This window comes from Strix aluco, chromosome 13 (assembly GCF_031877795.1).
Source record: "Strix aluco isolate bStrAlu1 chromosome 13, bStrAlu1.hap1, whole genome shotgun sequence".
Lineage (NCBI taxonomy): Eukaryota > Metazoa > Chordata > Aves > Strigiformes > Strigidae > Strix > Strix aluco.
The window spans coordinates 8,017,798-8,037,421 of NC_133943.1; the positions used below are offsets into that span (position 1 = coordinate 8,017,798).

At 43.5% G+C, this 19,624-nt stretch overlaps 1 protein-coding gene across 5 annotated transcripts in view; it reads left to right on the forward strand.

Annotated features, from left to right (window-relative positions):
* Window positions 1-19,152, forward strand: part of GALNT10 (polypeptide N-acetylgalactosaminyltransferase 10) — an 88,043-nt gene extending 68,891 nt beyond the window's left edge. For 3 of the 5 annotated variants that reach the window (XM_074838654.1, XM_074838655.1, XM_074838656.1), the window contains exons 7-12: window positions 768-885; window positions 9,400-9,507; window positions 11,378-11,599; window positions 12,335-12,451; window positions 14,555-14,704; window positions 15,464-19,152. In XM_074838654.1, coding sequence (XP_074694755.1) covers window positions 768-885; window positions 9,400-9,507; window positions 11,378-11,599; window positions 12,335-12,451; window positions 14,555-14,704; window positions 15,464-15,631 — 883 coding nt within the window. In that variant the 3' untranslated portion in view covers window positions 15,632-19,152. Of the gene's footprint in view, window positions 1-767; window positions 886-9,399; window positions 9,508-11,377; window positions 11,600-12,334; window positions 12,452-14,554; window positions 14,705-15,116; window positions 15,331-15,463 lie in introns of all 5 variants that reach the window. The other 2 variants (XR_012625002.1, XR_012625003.1) reach the window with 2 other exon arrangements.
* Window positions 19,153-19,624: the final 472 nt, after the last annotated feature.

The window sequence follows — 19,624 nt, forward strand, 5'->3', positions numbered from 1 at the left end:
TTTGCTTTGTTGGTTTAAAAGAAATGCATTGTTTAGTAGCTGTGAACACTTTCTTTTTCATTGCTATTTTTTGCCACCTTAATTCCCGCAGAAGTTAACATTTCATTTAAAACTGTAATGTGTAGCATTTAATGTGGTCATTTATTACTGAGATCTTTCAAACATAACTTAGTATCCCTAATGCTCTGCCAAAAACAACAAACCAATGGCAGCTTATATGTCATTCCCAGGTGGGGGAAGAAGAAAACCTAGCAGAATAATTACAGCAATTTTGATGATTGCAGTGCATTGCAGAAGTAAATCTGTGATCAAGTTATGTTCTGCTGTTACTGTGCTTGCCAACATTGAGACAGTTCTGCTGTCCTTTATACTTCTGCAGTGTTCAGAGGAAACCCCAACAAAACACTTTTTGAGGTCAAGCTCAAGGACTTGATCGTACTGCTGAGACAGTGAGCACCTGTACAGCACATGGGTCCCTCTGGGAGAGGTTATGTCCTGTCACTTAGTGGTGAACGCTTTTGCCTGTTTGGAGGAGAGGCATTGACTGGTTCTGAAGGGAGCCTAGTCTTGTCCTCCTCATTTGCATGTGGGAAATTAGTAGATAATGCAGAAATAATTGTCTGATGCTCCGACAGGGCTGCAAAGGCACCAGGAATACTGGGTGGTGAAAAGAACATTTGTCAAATCTTGCTTTGTTTTTTAAATGTTTAGCTAGAGATCTGTATCTTTGAATGTGTTTGTAATATGGAGTCTGGTTTTTCCTTAAGGTCTCCTGTAATGGCTGGAGGACTCTTTGCAGTCGATAGAAAGTGGTTCTGGGAGCTGGGAGGGTATGATGCAGGTCTGGAGATATGGGGAGGAGAGCAGTATGAAATATCCTTTAAGGTGAGCTATGTTCTCTGGAAATTACTTTTGTTTTGAAAAGTAAGAATTGTGCTGAGGCACAGAATGTGAATGATCTATCTTGTCCTTGCTTTTGCGTGTGACTAAAGGTGAAAGAGCTGGGAGTAGTAAGATAGTACACAGAAGAAACAACGATGATGTGACCAGTCATTTGTGAGGGTCAGTTTTGGAGCATGATTAGCTGGGCTGTCCCCCGTTCTGTGGTCACAGCTTCAGATGCATGCACGCTTCCCAGCAAGGGTAAGTCAGCTTGTGTGGAGCTCTCTCTGACTGTTAGGCTTCTTAGTACTCACTCTGGCAAGATGACGAAATACTCTCCTTCTTGTGGGAAGGAGGATTCAGGCAGCTCAGTGTTTGCCCAGTTGAGTACTTCAGTCCTGAGCTTCAGTTCCCAGAGAGGAGAGTAACTTACTGTCTGTAGTCAATCCATCTGACTCCTGGCTGCAAGGAACTGAGGCTATTAATTACCCTGTAAGAAATCCTCAACAATTGGAATAATAACGCTGTTGCTGGCAATGACTTCAGATCATTATCTGCCTGGCTTGGGGACAATTCTGTTACTTACTGATTGACCAAACTGTTCAGTTGAGGGTTTTAAAATAAGAGTTAGCCAGCTGACCAGAAATGCATACTAATAGGAACGAGTCACTGTGACCCACAAAGACTGCTGGTACCTGTGTAACCTTGGAATATGGGCAATCTGAAACCATTCTAGGAAACCCACTGGAGTGTCCCGGACCGCTGAAGGCAGGTGGGGAGTCTTCACTTCAGTGGTGGGAATCCTTTCCATAGCCTGGAGCGAATTGAGTAAAGATTTCTACATTACCCTCTCTTTGGGCCACTGTGTGGTTTCTCTTTCAGAGGTTGAATATATAATAGGTGTCTGGATGCCACTGAACTAAGCTAGTTGACCTCAGCACAGGGCAGGAAGACGGTAGTGATGCTAATGTAGTACACAGTTTAGCTTCAGCAGCAAAAAATCCTCGTGTCTCCACTGACAAACAAGTCATGGCTGATCTCTTACAAAACATATTCCTAAATCTCAATGCCTCTTGTGTAATTCAAAGGCATATCAAACTATATTGTTTTTAAGACAATGTATTTCCTTCCATAGTTTGCTCACAAAAAACCCAAAGTAACGAAGTCACATTGGAGGTCCCTTGTCTTCTGTAATGGTAGTGGGAAGGGAGGGGCAGGGGGCACCCTGTTTGGAGATGTCATTACGGTTAGAGCCATTTATTCTTTGTGTTGCGTGTAATGAAATTGTGTAACAATATCATTCTCTGCAGGAAGGGGCAGTGGCAGTATTCAGCCTCTTCTCCTTGGCCCTTTTTAAAAATGCTGGTTTCCAAGAGTGATGACAGTGGCTGGGCAAGCCCTTTGTCTCTAATGCCACAGCAAACAGTCACACTGCTTGATCTGCAGGAAATAAGACTACTTCATTCATCTGTTTGCTTATCCTCTCTGAAACACGCTGTGTTTTATTTCAGTCCAGAGATGGTAATTTATGGAGGGATAAATTTGCTTTAATTAATCTCTGCAAAGACCCCCTTTTTTCTTTCATTGTGCAACAGAAAAATGAAGTTTTAACTGAAAGAGGCTCAGTGTATTTTCAGAAATTAAGATAAATTGATACATTCATCTGTGGCTGATAGATTTAATAATTCTGCTGGAATTGCAAGAATAGAAGGTTTGTTCATAGAATTTATGAAGCTATGACATTTCCTGGCGAGCTTAGAGCTACGTTTTTACCTTTAGAAGCAGACTGAGATTTTGTAGTTAAGGGGGCACTGACAAATAATTTAAAGCTCTGGGTTTAGACGTGGGGTACCTGCTTTCACATTATTTATTATCTAATGGGAATTCAGATTCTAAGTGTGCCAAATTTACAGCCTGGCTTTAATAAAGAATCCATTCCTGTGCCTGGGAGTTGTGGGTGCAGGTACTCTTTTGTACTGCTGGTTTTTGATCCATTGCATCAGATCTGGCCTTCTCCAGCCTCAACAGGAGTAGATTTTTTTCTTTTTTTTTTTCCTTAAGCATATTCTTTTTTGGCCATGTATGTAGTGTGCTTTACAAGTTTTTTTGTCTTTATTTTAAAATCCAGGGCTCTGTTGCTGAGAGACTGGAAATAAACAAGTTTATTTAGGAGCCTCTTGCCTTTCTGTTTTGAGATCATATGTATTTCTGTCATCAGCTGGCTCTGCTTCCTTCTGAGAAGAAAATTTCAGGCTGAAGGCAAGCCAACAGAGAAATCATCAGTGTTTAGCACCTCAGAAAGCATTTAGCCAGAGGATGGTTCAAACTCTCTATTAATAGAAGCCTTTCTCCTTGTATGAAATGTGTACACCAAACATCACTAGAAAACATAGCATGCTGGAGGGACAAAAAAATTTAGGTGAACTTTAAATTAGAAACAAACTTCCTAACCCTAACTGCTTGCTTGTAGTTTTCTGGGTCTTCTCGGTCTCTTGAAACAGAAATTTCTAGATTAGAAGTGAAGAAGTTTATCCATTCCATATTCAAGCAGAAAACACACGCTGCTTCTTTCTCTTGACCTGTGTATATCCAGAATAGCTCAGTGCCGATAACCCAGTACTTCTACAGGTCAGGGGTGTTCCTGCTTCAAGTCATCATCAGATGCAACAGGAAGATTGCAGTCTTGAATTTTAGTTGCAGGCATTACACTTGTTCAAATGAGCCTCAGTCTTTCGTGAACCCTGTTTGCAGAATGCTCCAGGCAAATGGCTCTGCAGCTCTGTACACTGTAAGAACCATTCTCCTCTGTCTGTGTGGGTTAGCAGATGCTGACCTTTGAGTACATTCTTGTATTTTGGAGAAGGGGTAAACAACCATGCACAGCTATTTCTGTGTGGCACTTGTTACCTTTCTTTTTTATTGCCCCTAACTCTACAGCCATAATCTGTTCAGTGGGCTTCACTGACATTGTTATTTTTTGCTTTTTGGGAGTCACTTCCATACCTCTCCTCTCTTACAGTTTTTCCTGGTCTTTTGTATCTTTCTGCAATGATGTGAACAAAATTGAATACTTTACCCAAAGTGACAATGTATCTTTCCTCTTCTAAACACAACTTAATAGCTCTGATTTTTCTGAATGCTCCTGCATTCTCAACAATACCTACATTCTGCTGCCTACGTAACTACTTCATTTTCTTTGAGATTAATGTATTTAATTCAGAGTGGTATACATGAAGTATTTAAACCATTCCTTTCTGCAAATGCTACTTTGTGCAGCAATTATCTACACTCAGTTTTATTTGCGATCATGTTACCTCTTTTCCAGTGTTCTTGTGGCTTTTATTCTGTTTGTCTTACGTAATCTTCACTAAAGTGCTTCACGCCTCTTTTCCATAAATATATAGTCTCTGATTTTTTGGGTATGGGGAAAAGGAGAGGAAAACATGAAGTCTCTGACTTGTATAGATAGGCATAAATATAGATGTACTTTGTACCTCTGATCTTGAGTGGTGTGGTGGTTCTCAATCTTTTAATTGTACATTGTACTTCAGGAGCAAAGAATGAGAATCCAGAATGAGCCTCGCTAGGTGATAGATCATTTCAGTTTTATAAATGTTTGTCTTGTACTTTAGAGATTGTAAAGCCTTCATAGAATTCAAAGGGCTTGGTGCAAACAAGCCACATCAACAGTTGCCCAGAAAAGAACATTTAAGGGGAAGGCAAAATAAATGGGCAGTACTCATGGTCTTCACTCCTTGCTTCAGCAATAGGAAATGTCCACTGCGCTTATTCTGAGGATCATAGATCATTGCACTTTCCCAGAACCTTTTCCCAAAGCATCAGCATGGATCGCTTGTCCTGATTTCCATAGCATAAAACATGTTGCATGTTTTCCAACAAATCCAAGTGCTCCATAGCTTCTGTTCACATATCTGATGCATGCATCTCCTTTGCCTCAAGTCAGCAGCACATTTCTGATTCATGTTTTGCCACTGGCCTCCTGGCAGGTGCGTAGCTAGGGTGCAGCTGCCAAGGGATCACTTCTGACAGCATTTCTAGTTGTGTCGCTGAAGTTAGTGCTGATTGTGAGCCTCCACTGCTTATTCCAGGCACATACTCACACCACTTTCCAGCAGCTCACGTTTGCCCACACTGAAACAGGCCGGGCATTCTGCTGCTTTTTTTGTGTGGGTTTTTTTAAGCCAGCACATGCTGCTTAATTCTAAGGCTCTCAGCTGCGGTACAGGGTGGCTTCTTTCTCCCTTCCTATCTGGTGATGCAGAGATCAGTTTCAGGCCATTGACTTGAATTTTTGGCCTCTGTTCATACTATGTACTTGGTTCAGGTTCCAGAGTAGCCTCCCACCAAGCAGCAGCAGGGAAGTGGACCCCTCCACTCTCTGAAATGTGATTATTGGAAAGTGCTATCATTACTCTGAAATGCTCCAGACGGTAAGGAGGGGCCATGCTAGTGTATGTTGTGTGAGAGAAGGCGTTGTGCAAACACACAGATCCCAGTGCCTTTTGAGCTACCTTAATCTTTTATAGAGCAGTAAGTCCCAGCTGCAAGAGCAGCTGATGCTTACAATACAGAGGATTACGATTTTCCTGAATTATTGGTTGCCCTTGCTTTTGTCCTCTCGCCTACCTTGTTATGCATAGAACCCCCTTGACTTACCCACTGTGTCCTTGTCTTTCCCACCCTTCAGTGTGTGCTCAGACATCCAGCCAGCTTCTCTCCACTGGCCTATCCCGTGGTCTTTATTTCTGTTGTGGCTTGCAGAAGCAGCTTTCTTTTCAAGGCTTGACTCTTTCCTTTGTGTGTTTTCCCTCTCTTGGGAAGCATTGGCTCATCATGGTGCAGTCTTTGGAAACCATAAACCTTGTATACCCAGATAATTTGTGTTCACACACCAAATGCGGTATTGTATTGTGTGTTTGAGAGGAGAGGTTCAGCTGTCTTATGTGACATTGTTTTCTGAAATAGCAGAAAGGGAATTGGATCAGCATAACATTCCCATGTAGAGAATAGGTGGCATATTACCTTGTGCTTTCATAGCACACTAGCTGAGTCAAAGGCTCTTGAGTTGCTTTATGAATATGGAGTTACAGCGCTCCAGACCACTGAGAAGATGGAAGTAATATCACCGGTGTTGTTATTTTACTTCCCTTGTATATGGTTTCAGTATTAGGGTGAGATTGTGGCCTTAGAAAAATCTGTTGCAGTATGCCCATTGACCTCAGTGTAGCCAGGTTTTCTCTTAATTCTGGCAGATCTGTCAGCTGCTAGATTCCTAGCTCAAAGTGTGGATTGGTAAAATTGTGCCTGAGGAGGAAGAGAAATTTCCTGTTCTCTCCTAATGAGACCTGATTGGATCATTGTATAAAGCACTGACTGCCTGACCAGCTTTAATTCTTGTTCTTACGGCGTTCTAGTAAATGGCTGATTGAAATTAAGTGCATCAAGTTCAGGTTCTGATGTTTACTGTCATGTCAGCCAGGGAGATGAGGCACCATCTCGCCCTTCTGTAAAACCACAAGAAGAAGAAACTGTCCCCCCTGGCCTAAGGAGAACGCAGTAAGTGACAGTCAGTGTTACCGTGAAGGCACAAGGCGCTGCCCCACAGAACAATGCTGTTTCAGCAGCAGCATAAGTTCTGGTGTGTCATGCCTGTGAACTGTACCCTTGTTTAAAAACAACCGAATATCGCTAACTGGGTGGAAGCATTCTCTCAGCTAGCACGCAGCTATTTTGGGTTTGCTTCATTTGCAGTTATTCCTTGACAGACCCTTGGATGTGATTCCCCTGACCTTTAACTCTAGCTTTCTAATGCTTTTGTAAGCTGTGTTTTACCAATGCATGTCACGCTCTTTCCCTCTCCCCCTTCTTCCAGTTTTATAGATAAGGACTGGTAATTGTCTTTATGGAGGTTGTAATGAGTTCTGTCACCACACAAAGCAGCTCACTAATAAAATAAATCAAAGCAGCAATGAATGAATGGAAAGCATGCTTTTAAAATTAGATTTGTACTGCAAGTGCCATGCTGTCACTTGCAGCATGAGACAATGTTAAAAAGGCACTGAGTTGGCAAAGTACCTTGAAAGGGTCACTGAGCTCTGCTAGCAGGAATTAGGAAGCTTTCCATTACCTCCATGCAGCACTGGTCATTGCAGCGTTGCTTGGGGGTAATATTTTAAAGCATGATTAGGAAAAGAGCACGTAAAACTGATCTTAGATTTTACTTGCTCAGTAACTCAGTTGAGTAGCTTTTCTTCTATCATTACATGTGTTTATGTAATGTTGTCTTCTGTGCCTGGAGTCTTGTACCAGCTTGGAGCTCTTGGCCCAACATATCCTCAGTTCTGTCTAGCTTCCCATACGCTCTGCCTCTCCAGCATACTGCTCAGTAGATAAGTGCTGCCTGTGTTACTGCTTCACAAGATCTGCAGTGCAAAGACAGTGCTCTCCTCTCTAGCTGCCTACTGACTGCAGGGCTCTGTTTCGCCTGTTACTTAGGGAAGCTGTGTTTTCAGATGTGTATTCACAGTGGCCTGACTGAAAGACTTTCCTTAGAGATTGGGGGCAGGTGAGGCATCCTGCGGGCAGGCAGCAAGTATAAACTAGTGGTTTCATTCAGGCTTGTGTTGCACTGAAATGCAGCTGCCTGTGAACCAGTCGGACTTTGGTGATGCAGGATGCAGAGCACAGGGTAGGAACATGGATTACTGAGGAGTGTTTGTCTGTGCAACTCAGCTCTAGGCTTCTTCAGCTGTCCTTGCAGTTTTTTATAGCTCCCGGATCTGTTGCAGCTCTTACAGCCTTGCACAGACCATTTCTGTCACAGAAACACAAAACATCCTCAAATTCTTGTTGTCTCAGTCTACCTGTTAATTTCCTAGCAGAGGAATCACACTGGGGCCCTCTGCAGCAAAAAGCACAGCAGCTACAGAATAAGAAGCATTTCTAATTCCACTAGAAACTTCACAGAAGCTGGGTGCTAGGGTTTTTTTTTTCATCTTCATCTTTTCTGTACCAGCCTCTCAAGACACAGCAGGGACAAAAGGAATGAAATTTCGTAGAAGGAGTGTGTCCTGGTGTTTATAATGCATTTATCAACTTGCTGCTTATCTCTCTCACCATAACGACATGTAATTAAGTATCTTGAACTTTAGAAGTTGCCTGTGAAAAATATTCCTCTAACTGAGAGCAACCAACCTCCATTAAGTTATACGCAGTCAGCAAATGACTGTAATTATTAGGGCCAGTAGACAGAGCTGAAACTCCAGAGGACTTTAGTGTCAGAGCTAATAATTATGCAGCAGCCTTGGCCAAATATTTCTCTTCCGAGCTAAGTATTTAATATTGTCACTGTAGAATATTAATGGAATTGCCTGCTATGTGTGAAGCTGTTGACTAAGCTCATTGTACAGTGAACTGCGGTGGCTCAAATTAGCCACAGTGAATGGAGAGATCAAGAACACCGCAGCAGCCTGGAGCACCAGTGGACCTTCTTAAATACTCCTGCCTTTGGGGCATTAACATAAATCTGGGGACAAAGTGAAGGGCAAGACAGTGTTGTACTTCAGGAATTCAGAAAGTCATTTGTTTTGCACACTGAAGGATACTTTTTCTTTAAGGATTGATTAGATATCTCTGGGAAGCACACATGAATGTCTTTCTTAAACCTAATGAAGTAGATTGGCTGGTTCAGAAAACACCTCCTTGGGTTTCACTTGGACAAAATAATTACATCCATGCTATAAATAAGGAATAAAAGAAAGTTGTTTTAGAGTGTTGGCACAGAGTGAAATCTGCCCAGATGGGGAAAGAAACTTCTGGGCCTAATCTAGACATTCACCACGCATTGGAGTAGTCATCTTCAACTAGCAGTGTGTGCCAGTGACTTTGAAGGCTTTTTTAAAGCTAGTGTTTTCACCAGGCAGGAGTTTCTACTTAATTGTAAGGCTGCAAAAGCAATGAGTGCATGTCAGCAATGAAACCGTGTGAGAGTAGTGATAAACACAGGAAAAGGTAGCAGTTTCTACTGGTTTTTGGCACTTGAACAAACACGGATTCCCTGGAGTGCTCTGCATAACACATGACCCGTACTACAGAGATGGGCTCCCTTTTACAGCAGTGTTACACAACCTACACCCAAGTTTTATATGGCAGTCTGGTTTAACTATTGCGGTTACTATCGCTGTAATAACATATCAATTTAAAGTGTGCTGTGTGCTGTTCTCTGGGTGCTTGGATTTTTTTTCCTGTTCTTTTCTCTGAAGAATGTAAAATGGAACTGTTTAGCCATTGGGCTTGATAGCACTTGTGCTAAATCAAGGCTTGCTGCATGGCTCTAAGTGGGTAGTTACAGGATTTGAGACTCAGGCAAGGAGGGGAGGGTATTTGGGAGAGAGTCAAAGCTGGGTTAAGCTTTTTCATTACTTGAAAGTCTCTTTTTTTCTTCTTCGCTTTTCTCTACATAAGCAAGAGTGAATTTGTATCTCTGCTGTTCCACAGGTATGGATGTGTGGAGGTCGCATGGAGGACATCCCTTGCTCTAGAGTTGGTCATATCTACAGGAAATATGTTCCATACAAGGTTCCAACAGGAGTCAGCCTGGCAAGAGTAAGTGGTAATGGCATTCCCCACCACAGACTGCAGTGTGACCATGCTGTTGTCTCTTCTCACCCCACAATGGGAGGCAAATGCAGGCTTTGTATAGTCCATAAATTGTACTTGTATAGTGGTCAAATGGTGCAGTTCTGCAGCGGTGGGTGTGTAGTAGGAGGGAAGTAGTAGTGTGTAGTAGTAGGAAGAGAGCCTAGGGGAGCTGTGAGCGACTGTGCCCACAGCTGCCCTGCTCCAGACGTCAGCCATTGCCAGCTGTGGGGAAGGGACTTTGCAACCAGGTGCTGGCTATGGAATCACCAATGAAAACAGGATAGGGCTTTATTTGTATAATACTTCAGTCACTTTATATATGTGCTCTCAAAGAGCAGCAGGCTTCAGCGTGGTGATTGTGTTTTGGTGATTGAAAGACCTCTCAACTTCAAGCATCACAGACCACCGAATGAGGAAGCTGTAGTTTTCCACAGTGGAATGTTCTGTGCTGTCTTATTTCTTTAATCTAGTGTAGCCCGAAGAAGAAAGAGCTTTTGCCTCTGCACTAGGTATCTCCAGTTAATTTCCAAATTGAGAAGGGATTGCATTGCCCTCTGGTGGGTGAAAAAAATCATAGGAGCAGGAAGGCTGCAAAACTAAAAAACACAAGGTGCCCTGCTGTTCTGCAGTCTTATGGCTTGCACAGTGTTAAAATGTTTCCCAGTTTAACAGCGTCGCCCTATAGATTTGGATTTATTACTCAGCCCAGCAATGACCTGTCAGAGCGATAGAGTGCTCTCCTGTCTGTGCCATCTCTTCAGGAAGGAGCTATATTTCTTCTGATTCAGTATTTGGCTCTTGCATACTCCCACAGTGCTGGAAGGAGGTGGCAGACAGGTATAGGAAAGGCTGTTTCTTGGCATCTATGATCATACAGTCACCTTGAGATGAACACCTGCTCTTGTGGTGTGTAGACTGCGTTTGTGGCAGGGTCAGCACACTGCTCATTCTTAATGTACTAATTTTTTTGGTAGTAAATAACCACTGCTGGAGTGACCACCTTCATGCGAGGTGGGCAGTGCTGCTGGGTCACTGAAGTCATGCCTGCACATGGCACATTACTGTGTGGCACCAAGGATGTACCCGATGTTGCCAGAGACCGGTCCAAGGTCCAACGGTCTCTTGAGTGTGTTGTGACAAGCAGTAGGGCAGGTATCTCGAGTGGGTGGTGTTCTTTGCTGTCTTGGAATTGCACAGTGGATTAAGCTTTACAGTGATACATGAAATATACTGCTGCCGGGAGGTAAACCCTTTGCTTCTCTTCTGAAGCCTCATCACTTGAAAGTGCCGTATTCCTGCGGTATCTCAGAGTTTCTCTTAAACAGCTTTTTACCCAAAAAAATGGGAAAATAGCGGTGAGAAAGAATATTGTGAACTGAAGCTTTCCAGAAGGGAGTGCAAATCCCATTCCTAGATGGATATAAAAGATGCAGTAAGAAGGATTTAAGAAAGCAGCTTTTTGTCAGGGACCTTTGAATGTCCAGTGGTATTTACCAGCATCATTTTCTGACTAGCTTCTTTACAGAAAAAAAGGAAAAAACCCAACTTTTGATTAATGTTGTTTTTCTTAGCCACAAGGAACTAGATATAATGGCCAAGTGCCAGGAATCTGTTTTGACCTCAACCAAAAATACCTTTCTAAAAGTCCCTTGGAACTAGAGAATAATAAAAATAATCTTCATCCTGAAACTGGAGAGAGAGGGTGGATGTGAATGAAAATCCTTTCTGAGCAAAAAACATGAGAGCTGTTCTGAATGCTAATGTCAGTAGTTTGTGCAGAGTGTTCTCAGGTGTTTTTCCCTCTCATTTTCACACATGGCTGTTACCCACACAGAACTTGAAGCGGGTGGCTGAGGTGTGGATGGATGAATATGCAGAGTACATATACCAGCGTAGACCAGAGTACCGGCATCTTTCTGCAGGGGACGTTGCAGCTCAGAAGGAACTTCGCAACAACCTCAACTGCAAAAGCTTCAAGTGGTTCATGAATGAGGTCGCGTGGGACTTGCCAAAGTTTTACCCACCAGTGGAGCCTCCAGCAGCTGCTTGGGGAGAGGCAAGTTTGTGCTCTGAAATCTGCAGTGGGCAAACAGGCTGCGGTTTGGTGTTTTAAAGTTGCCTTACCCATGTGCTCCAGTACCGGCTTGCTGTGAGTGAGGCAGCGAGCGAGTGTTTAAAGATCCTGCTTGATATGTTTCAAAGAGCAGAACTCCTCTACCATTATACTGGCCTGATCAAAGAAGGCAGTTAGGCAGCCGTTTCTATCAGTGCACAGCTACAAAGAGAATAGAGACTTGGCTTGTTCTGCATGTTGCGTATTTAGCAGAAGGCAGAACATGCCAACAGGGAGGACTAGAGAGAGCCGGCAGCTGAGCAGCAGTAGAAATCCTGTATTTCCAAAGGGCTACACAGTCGACTTGAGCTAGTCTGCTCTGTAGCTTCCCCATCTGAAAGCCAGGAAAACCATCCCTTTTTTATAAGTCGTCTGTGTTCTGGGAAAAGAATCACCCCAGGAGTGAAGTGGTGGATTGTTACACACAGCACCACAGCGGGCTCTGCAGCCCTGCAGCTAATGGGTTTTGTGGTGTCCTGGAGCTTATTGTACAGCTGGAGATGGGTCCCATTTTGAGTTCCTGTGCTTTCTTCTAGCTGTTATCTTTCAGCTCAGATACACAGTAAAGTACCTTAAAACTGTCTGCATATAAATACTGCCACTATTTGAGGCAATTTAAGCATTCTTTCCTGTCACTTGGTAAGAGTAGGAGATTTGGTGACTAATGTACTATTTCAGATACGCAATGTAGGAACTGGACTGTGTGTGGATACTAAGCATGGAGCACTGGGATCCCCACTGAGACTGGAAAACTGCGTGAAGGACAGAGGAGAGGCAGCGTGGAACAACGTGCAGGTAACAGTCCCTCTGATTAAATCATCGGCCCCTAAATAAATTTGGGGAGGGAGAAGTTACAAGAACAAATGTTTGAGAAGGAAGTCCATTGCAGAACTCCTGTCAGGTGAATAGAGGGTGCTGTGTACCCCAAGGCTCATGCACTAATTATACTTGATGGGCTTGTAGTGGGATGTGGCTTGTGTTTGTGGCAGGGTCTGGAGCCTGGCAGACTTGGTGCGGAGCTTTTACATCTGCTTTGAAGTTCTCAGAATGAACAAAAGAAAACACAAGAAAACAATATGCCAAAATAATAAACCAGTAACAAGGCAGCTGTAATATGTAACAAAGTGAATATTAACTTCAAAGGTTGTGCTGAAAGAAGTGATAGAGGAGCATCATGCATATTAATGAACCTACAGGAGCATTCAATAACCGCTTACTATCACCCTTCTGACAGGAGGCAAATGCATTATAAACACCCAACCATTGCTGGAGAGAGATGAAACCGGCCAGGCTATAGATTCACCCTCTCAACATATAAGGTGCCAGAAACGACAGCTTTATTGTAACAGAAGGGAGGGAAATATTAGTTTGTCTAAACTGTAGCAGCTGAGCTGAGAAAAGATCAAGAAAACAATGCCTCTATTACAGAGCCATGCATAACTCTTCAGGGGAATGGCTTCAGTAGTAGGAGACAGAGCATTGTTGCGTATCAATTTTGATGCATGAAAACTAGAAACAAAACCAATTTACTCATGCACAGTCCGAAACTAAGCTTCTGTTGTGTCAGGAGGGTCTTGAACAATTAGCATTGGAGAATGTTTTTTGAACTTCTGTGTAGCATTGTGCCTAAATGTGGTAATTTCTCTCCCAAGAGAGGTTTAAACCAGAGACAGAAACAAAGTAGCTTCTTTGTGCAAAAGTTTTTGGCCACACTGCTTCAAATAGTAGCACCCTGCTCATTACTGATCTTTCTTACTGCCCCATGAGATCTCTCTGAGAAGAGGACCATTCCTCCACCTGGCTCCAAAGGGAGCCCTCAGAACAGCCCTTCCCCTCGGGCACTGAGAGGTGTGTTGGCTATTAGCTCTGCAGAACCACGTTGGCTTCTGCTGGACAGAGGACACTTTCACCCTTGCCAGAGATGCTGTGCTTGTCAAAGCAGAAAGCAAAAGCTTGACAGCAGTGCCTGACTTAAAAGTAGTTTATCTTTTGTGGGATTTAGTCCTATGGTGCTTAAAACATGTCATAAGCCAAGCTATGATCATCAGACTGAAGATGCAGCTTGACCACGCTACTGTCTCAAGCCACAGCCAAAAGCAAATGCCAGCGGGGCAGGGCAAGGAGCAGAGCATGTATGTGGTGGTACTTCCACCGACTCCTCGCCCATGGTCCCGTCCCTGTGGCTCAGGGATTTCCAGGCCACATGTGCTGGCATCTGGCAGCTTTCTTCAAGGCCACAGCATTGCCAGGCATAGGTTGTGCCTAGTTACTACAGCTAAAACCCCTTGTCTTCTGTAGTATCCCTCCTTTCATTTCACCCAAAAGTGCTGAGAGATCACTGCAGGGTCAGTAGAAGAGCGTGCCAGGAAGCACTGCCCTAGTGTTTGCCCTTCCGACACTCCCATGGAGTGGGGTGGGGAGCTGTGGGCTCCTGGTCTTGTCCCAGAAGGCTGGGACAGGCTCTTCTCAAGGTGACCGCAGGCTGCCTGTGCAGCCTCAGGTGTTTACTGCCAGCCTTAACTCGGCGCTCCTGTAGCTCTCTGCCTTTTTTGCTAGCTGTGAAGTGCTGTAATTGGTCAGCTGCTCACTTAATCCATGATGTATGTCTGCATTGCAGAGACATTCAAGGCTGCTATTAGTACCCAAGCTAACTAGCATGGCTGTTTGCAGCAGCACAGTCTCATTTAGCATGCTGTGTGGCAGTCTGCGGGGTAGCTGTTCCAGACTCCCCTAGTCAGCAGTCCCTGTCCCCAGAGGTGAAAGTAGTTTTTCTCTAGAAGATATTGTCCTTTCCCTGAAGCCATCCCCACCCCGTGGGCAAAGAAGGGAACACTGTTCTGCTGGTGAAAGCACCGTGCCCAGCACCACCCATCCTGAGGGTCCTGTTTGCCCTGGCAGGTGTTCACGTTCAGCTGGAGAGAAGACATCCGTCCTGGGGATCCGCAGCATACCAAGAAGTTTTGTTTTGATGCCATTTCCCACAGCAGCCCTGTGACCCTCTATGACTGTCATGGAATGAAGGGGAACCAGCTCTGGAGATACCGAAAAGTGAGTGAGTGTGTGTGCATGTTCTCAGTTAAGGTGTCAAATTGCCTGTAGAGACTTAAGTTTCCTCAAAATGTCACCACTCATGTTTTATTCCTTCTCTTCATGTAGCTGTGATAAGAGAATCTGCAGACAATCTGTTGTCTTTGTGCTGTTAATTACTCTTGATTAGAAAGAGGTGACTCCCCTCTTCCACTGATTAGAAATGGTGAGAACTCTTCTCCAGGGCTTGCTAAGCCCAAGGACACTCTCCTTGCAGCCCTGTCCACCGCTGGCACAGAGGTCATGGGACACCCTTGCAAAACCTGTTTGCAAAGAGGTGTGCTGTGTGTGTTGGTTTGTTCTGAATACTAGATCATGCTAAAGTAGATAAGGATTTATTCATCCTCCTAAGGAATGTTTTTGTGCCCAACAGGTAAGTAAATTCTTGACTAAATGCCGTGTCCTGATCCTTGCAATCTGCATGCACCGGGTGTACCACAGAGTGACTGCAGCAGGATGTGAGGCCATGGGCTGGAGAACCTGGCTTCAGACTTGAGGCTTTTGAGCTTCCAGGTGCAGCTGTGAGGACTGGGCTGGATACTGTTGCAAAGGGTGGGAATGGACCCTGACACTTGCCAACCAGTTAAGTATGAAACAACTCCTTCAGATACATCCAAGTGACAAAACAGCTTGCCTTGGTTTTTAAGGCTTCTCTCTGTTGGTTTTAAAACAGCTTTATTTCTCCACTTAGCAACCTCACGTCAAATTTCTCTTCTCCAGGACAAGACCCTCTACCATCCGGTAAGCAGCAGCTGTATGGACTGCAGTGAGAGTGACCGAAAGATCTTTATGAATAGCTGCAATCCTTCGTCTCCAACACAGCAGTGGATATTTGAACATACAAACTCAACCGTCTTGGAAAAATTTAACAGAAATCTTGATCTTTAAAAGACTGAGAAAAAATATATATATATATTTTACAACTATAGTTTTTACTGGGGAGGGTTACAAAAAATTTTTTTAAGAATACTTTTTTTTAAACAGTTAATGAAGGTAAAAGGGAGAATCTCAGGAGAAGGTTAACTAGCAGGCCAGTCTTTATTGCGAAGATGCTGCATCCTTCTCTTCTGGGGACGGTGGAATTTTAAAGGCTTTGCCAGAGCCACTTCTGTGCTGAGACTGAACAGAAACTCTGTTTTTAGAGGAGTCTGAATGTGATTCAAACTGCTTTTTATTTTTTTGCTTTGTTTTATTTCCCACCTGGGTCTGGTGTTAAATAATTTTGTTATCTGGGACCCTCCAGGACTTTCTGTAGCTGCTATACTGCCCACTGAAGCATTCCCACATAGGTGCTTTATCTTCCAAAGTCCATATAAGTAAAATCTTGAACACAAGATTTAATCCTTCAATCAAAAAAAAAGCTATCAAAATGTAAAATGAAATTAATTTTTTTTTGCCCTAAACCAAAATATATTTCAAACAGGTTGAGTATTATTACTTTCCAAATCATAGCTCTGATAAAGGAATGAGCTCTAGTGGAAGTGCAGCCAACTGTTGGGAATATCGCTGTAGTTATTAGCCATGAGGAATCTGGGTTTCTGGTCCATTCACTTTGCAGTCAGTTTGTCACTCACTGTTGAATCTTCAAGGTGGAAGATTAGCAGAGGGTTTTTAAGTAAGCACAGTTCTTACAGGTGAAGATGTTGCTAAGGGTTTTGGATATCAGGTTCCAAATTTGCCTCTTATTCAGAATCTTTTTAGCACGGACACCTCTAGGGTTTCTCAGAGTTAAATCTACTACATGAAGGCAACTTCCATTTTTCCTTTAGAGGTTTGAAGGCTAACTTAATTCACAGCTGGTGTGAGCAGGTTAGTTTGGGATAATTAAGTCAGGGCTGAGATTAGCCATTGGTCTTTATCCGTTTGTTCATCAGTCTGTAGTTTGTTGCAGTCGTGAGTCCTGTGGTCAGTAGTGTTCTAGGCTTGTGGAAATGTGCTGTTAATCTCTCCTCTTTTCCCAACATCCACAGCACTGTAGTTTACTGTGACTGGAAATCTGTTTGCTTAAGCAGAGATGTGGGGTTGGTGGGCCCATTTCACTGGTAGCCTGTCCCTTGTGCAGTCAGTTAGCAGTGCAAGGTATTAATTACCCTTCTGGTTTGGACACTGAACTGGAATTGTCTCATCCCAGGAGCTGAAAAAAAGTACTGACACTGAAGGATGAATGGAGGACCACTGGTTTCAAGTCTGTCTGAAGCAAGTGTTTAAAAAAAAAAAAAATCCCACACTGATTTAAAATGAAGTTGTTGCAAAAACAGATTGACTAGTTCAGTTGACTTAGCCTTATACTGAAGGCAGCAGCAGCATTTTCTAGTAAAAGCTGTGAATGACAGTGCAGTTAACCTTTTGCAAAGATGCTGCGTAAATCAATAAAACTAGCCCTTTCCTGGTAATTGCCCAGCTCTGCAGTTTGTCCAACTGCCCATGCAGGAGTGTTGCAAGAGTAGGTAGTGTGCAGCCAGCTCTGGGAGTGAAAGGCTGAAACACTCAGGGAAGGATAAGGGGCACCCTTCTGGCACTCTTGATAAGCATGGTTCATGGACTTCCCCTCCTTGGAGGGGCAGGGAAGCTGCTCTGGGGTGTCTTTCTCATGTGAAGGCAAGGAGATTTTTGCTTAGAGTCACGAAACAAGCAGTCTGGCTCTTTCTGCAGAGCTCCAGAAGTAAGAAGCCCTTTCTGATGTTGCCAACTGTAGGGTCATTGTCCATGTTTCAGATGTCTTTGAGGCCAGGTAGAGCTGTGTCTGTCAACTGGGAGCAAACTAGGACACAACTATTTGCCTCTCAGGCTCTCAAGTCTGTTGAGTTGACTGTGAGGCTCAAAATCATTTCCACCTCTCTCATCCTCACAGCTGAGGCCGTGTCTGACCTCTTCTGCCAACTTACCTGGTGTGTGCAGTCAGTCACAAAGCAAGGGGACCACAGGCACTGCATTACACTGGACCAAATGTGTTGGTGTCTAACCTTCTGGCAGGGAAGAAAGAAGAAGGCTCTAGGCTTTCCTTGTGACAGTTTTGCAGCAGTATTGCTATGGAAGTGAGACCAGCGTCAGAGAGAGTTGACATGTTCTCAGTAACTACAATATGTCTGTCACTAGGATCCCTTTTCATTTCTGTGGGAGACAGAGCCACCTTCCAGTGCTTTGTGTCTGACTGTTGCTTTCCTTAAGTTATTAATGCTCTCATTAGTCTAGTAGTGCTGACTGTGGATCACTAGATGGCCTGACTAGATGTCTTTATGAATGTTTTAATACATGTGGAACAAGAAGCTGTTTGTCTATGAACAGTGCTAGTTTTTTATCATTGGGATACAATCAGCAAATTATATAAATGGACTGTAGGTCATTCTGCTTGCAGCTTGCAACTTTGTGTGTCTTAGAAGCTAATCCTCTCATTAGAAAACTGTTTCTAAAATGCATGGCTTGCTTTGTACTTGGGCTCACCTTGTGAAGAGAGTTCTAGCTGCTTGGCTTGCTGGACGCTTGCTTCAGAGAGAACTGCAGTAACGAACAGGTCTTTTACCACTTAGTGAGCTTAATTTGGAGAGAAAGGACAGCTCTTAGCAGTTTGCACCAAAATATTAGAAAATTGTTGAGGCAATTCCGGTTTGACAGCCGACCACCAGTACATGGAAACTGGAGCTTTAGTGTGAGTGGTCCTACCGGGTCCTTCTCGGTGTGGTTGATCTGATCTGTTTTCTGAAGGTTTGGGATCCGAGTGTGATAAGCACCTCACAAATTCTGTACGCTACTGACTGGCTCGCTGGGCATTGAGCTATTAATTTATTTACGTCAATTATACTTTTCAATACCCTAGAGGCTTTGCTGACTAATGAGAAGACTTAATGTAGCCAACCATCCACTGATTGAGAAAGAGAAGCTGTATTTCATCATCTACATCTTTAATTGAGCCTTTGCTGGGCAATCCGGTTAATTATTCCAATTACTTTTGGTTATTTGTAAGCAAAATTGCTAAAGCATGAATACATAAGCAATTCTTCACATCTGCATGCAAGTCAAGACAGGAGACTAAATACCAGTGATTATCTAATGCAAAATAAATGTTTTCCTATTTTTTTCCCCAAAAGTATTCAAACACCCCTCTCTCCGTGGCTGCATAAATTCTGCTGCTTTTAAGTATCAGAATCCCAGACAACAGGGGGATCCCTGGATGTGTGTTATGTTGCATAATAATACTTTGATTTGCTCTTGAAGCTGTTGTTGATTTATACTGGTGCTAATCTCTAAGGCCTACAGAGTAATAGGTTTGGGGCTCTTATGTGTGCAAGGTGTCTTTTTTCATGCCTGGGAAATTAACTTTCTTTTCCACACCATAATAGAAGAACATGTGAGCCTTACCGAAAGGGGAATACAGCATCATTAAAATAAAGATGTGCCTTTTTAAATGTAAATGTACAGCAAATGCTTAAACTTGAACCATTTCCTAGTGCCTTGCTGGACAAGAGAGAAGAGGGGAAGGGGCTGGGAGATAAGGATGTAAGAGAAAGCTTGACTCGTGTAGTGTTTGTGTGTTATCTTTTAAAATGTCTGACTTTAAGTGCAAAATGTGTGTGAATGACAGTAGTTCAGAAGCTCCTGGGTTTCCTCTGTTAAATCCCTGTAGTTAATGACTCGGGGGTGGGGGTGGGGGGGGGTTGGGGGGGGTGGTGTCACTCCTGATAGGAAGACTTGGAAAGGATGGCAGCTTCCTCTTGGTACGCTCTAACAACTAAAGCTAGTCCGGAGGATGTCTTCCTTCACCTCATGGTGAAGGCTCATGCATTCCACCAGCATGCAAGATCCTGCATTTTATTTTCTAAGTATCCAAATCAGAAATCACAAATAGTCCCAAAGGCATATAAAATCTGTAGCAGAAGTGTCTTT